This window comes from Brassica oleracea, chromosome C6 (assembly GCF_000695525.1).
Source record: "Brassica oleracea var. oleracea cultivar TO1000 chromosome C6, BOL, whole genome shotgun sequence".
Classification (NCBI taxonomy): Eukaryota; Viridiplantae; Streptophyta; class Magnoliopsida; order Brassicales; family Brassicaceae; genus Brassica; species Brassica oleracea.
Genome location: NC_027753.1, coordinates 21,411,008 through 21,412,375, shown reverse-complemented (window position 1 = coordinate 21,412,375; position 1,368 = coordinate 21,411,008). Strand labels below are relative to the sequence as shown.

At 42.6% G+C, this 1,368-nt stretch overlaps 1 protein-coding gene across 3 annotated transcripts in view; it reads left to right on the top strand.

Annotated features, from left to right (window-relative positions):
• LOC106298885 overlaps nt 1–1,368 on the top strand; it is an 11,417-nt gene that overhangs the window by 4,803 nt on the left and 5,246 nt on the right. For all 3 annotated transcript variants that reach the window (XM_013735015.1, XM_013735016.1, XM_013735014.1), the window contains exon 2: nt 1,050–1,058. In XM_013735015.1, coding sequence (XP_013590469.1) covers nt 1,050–1,058 — 9 coding nt within the window. The remainder of the gene's footprint in view (nt 1–1,049; nt 1,059–1,368) is intronic.

Genomic DNA, 1,368 nt, shown 5'->3' with positions numbered 1-1,368 from the left:
ATTCGATTCTTGTTTTCAGATTTCGAATTACCTTTATTTTGTAGGGTTGAACCGGACCACCAAAGGCAGATGAACCTCTAGTTGCACATGGACGCGAGCTGGCTCCTTATCGGGTCGCAAGATGGGATGGGACGCGAGCTGTCTAGAACGGTCTTGCGTCTGGTCACGGATGTGTGTTGAGGTAGTAAGACGCGATCGGGGCGCGTCTTCTTCTTATCTAGTTCGCGAGCTGCTGCCTTTGCAAGCGGCTGATCTGAATTGCGAGTTGGCTGTGATGCGAACGTGGGCTGGCTCTGTTGTGAATAGGAAGCTGCGGATCTCTAGGATCAGGAACGCTTAAGGGCTTTAGCTGATCGGGTGTTTGCAAGCCGCAACAGAAGCAAGAACAAGTTAGGGTTCTTCGGGATTAGGGTTCCAAAAGATCAAGACGGTGCCGCGTATTGTTTCTGCGAGTGTGGGCGCGTCTGAGATCGGATCGACAAACGGTTTGCGCTGATAGATTCGTATCGTCAAGAGCTTCAATTTGATATATGGCTAGTCATCTGGTTCTTCAGGGTTTGAGAGATAGATCGATCTTAAGTTACGCCTGATTTAGGGTTTATGTGTGACGGATTTTAGGTTAGGTTTTGTCTCAGAGTTTTGGAGTCTATCGTGCTGATAACGTGTTGTAAATAGAGAGTTTTGAGTCTGAATATTTCTCTGTTATTATTAATGATCAAAGGGGTTCCTTTATATAAGGATTACAAGATGAAGATAAATGGAAAGTATTCAAAACCTAAACTCAGTAGGATTAGAAAAACTACTAATACATAATAATAGAAAGATTACATGTACTAGGAAAAGGAAAGAGTTTCTTTTTCTCCAAGCTTTGTGGCCGCCTTTCTCTCTTCTGAAGTCGGCTCTCTCTCTCCTCTCTCTAGGCTTCGGCCATCTCTCCATCTTCTAGGTATTGGGTCGGTTTCGGTCCGGGCCTGGTTAATACCAATCCACTCTCCATGATTTATAACAGTCTCCAGTTTCTTCATTAATAATTTGTTTGATTTGTGTAGTTTTATCGTTGTGAGTGTGAGATTTTCAGAGATCTCAGGCTGTGTGTTTGTGTGAAACCCAATAGGGCAGAGAGAGAGTTTGATTTAGGTGATTTAGAGAGAGATAGATTAGTGGAAGTGTTTATGAGTGATTAAGTGTTTACTCAGATCAGAAACAAAAGACTTCGAGAGATTAGGAGATTAGAGACTAAGAAAGGGAGAGAATAAGGGATTCTGATCCAAGAACACTTTTCTATTATGAAGGAGAAGGCGAAATCCCCCTACCTCTCTTAAGAGTTACAAATTGCCTCATACATCTCTTTATATAGGCTTTTACAAT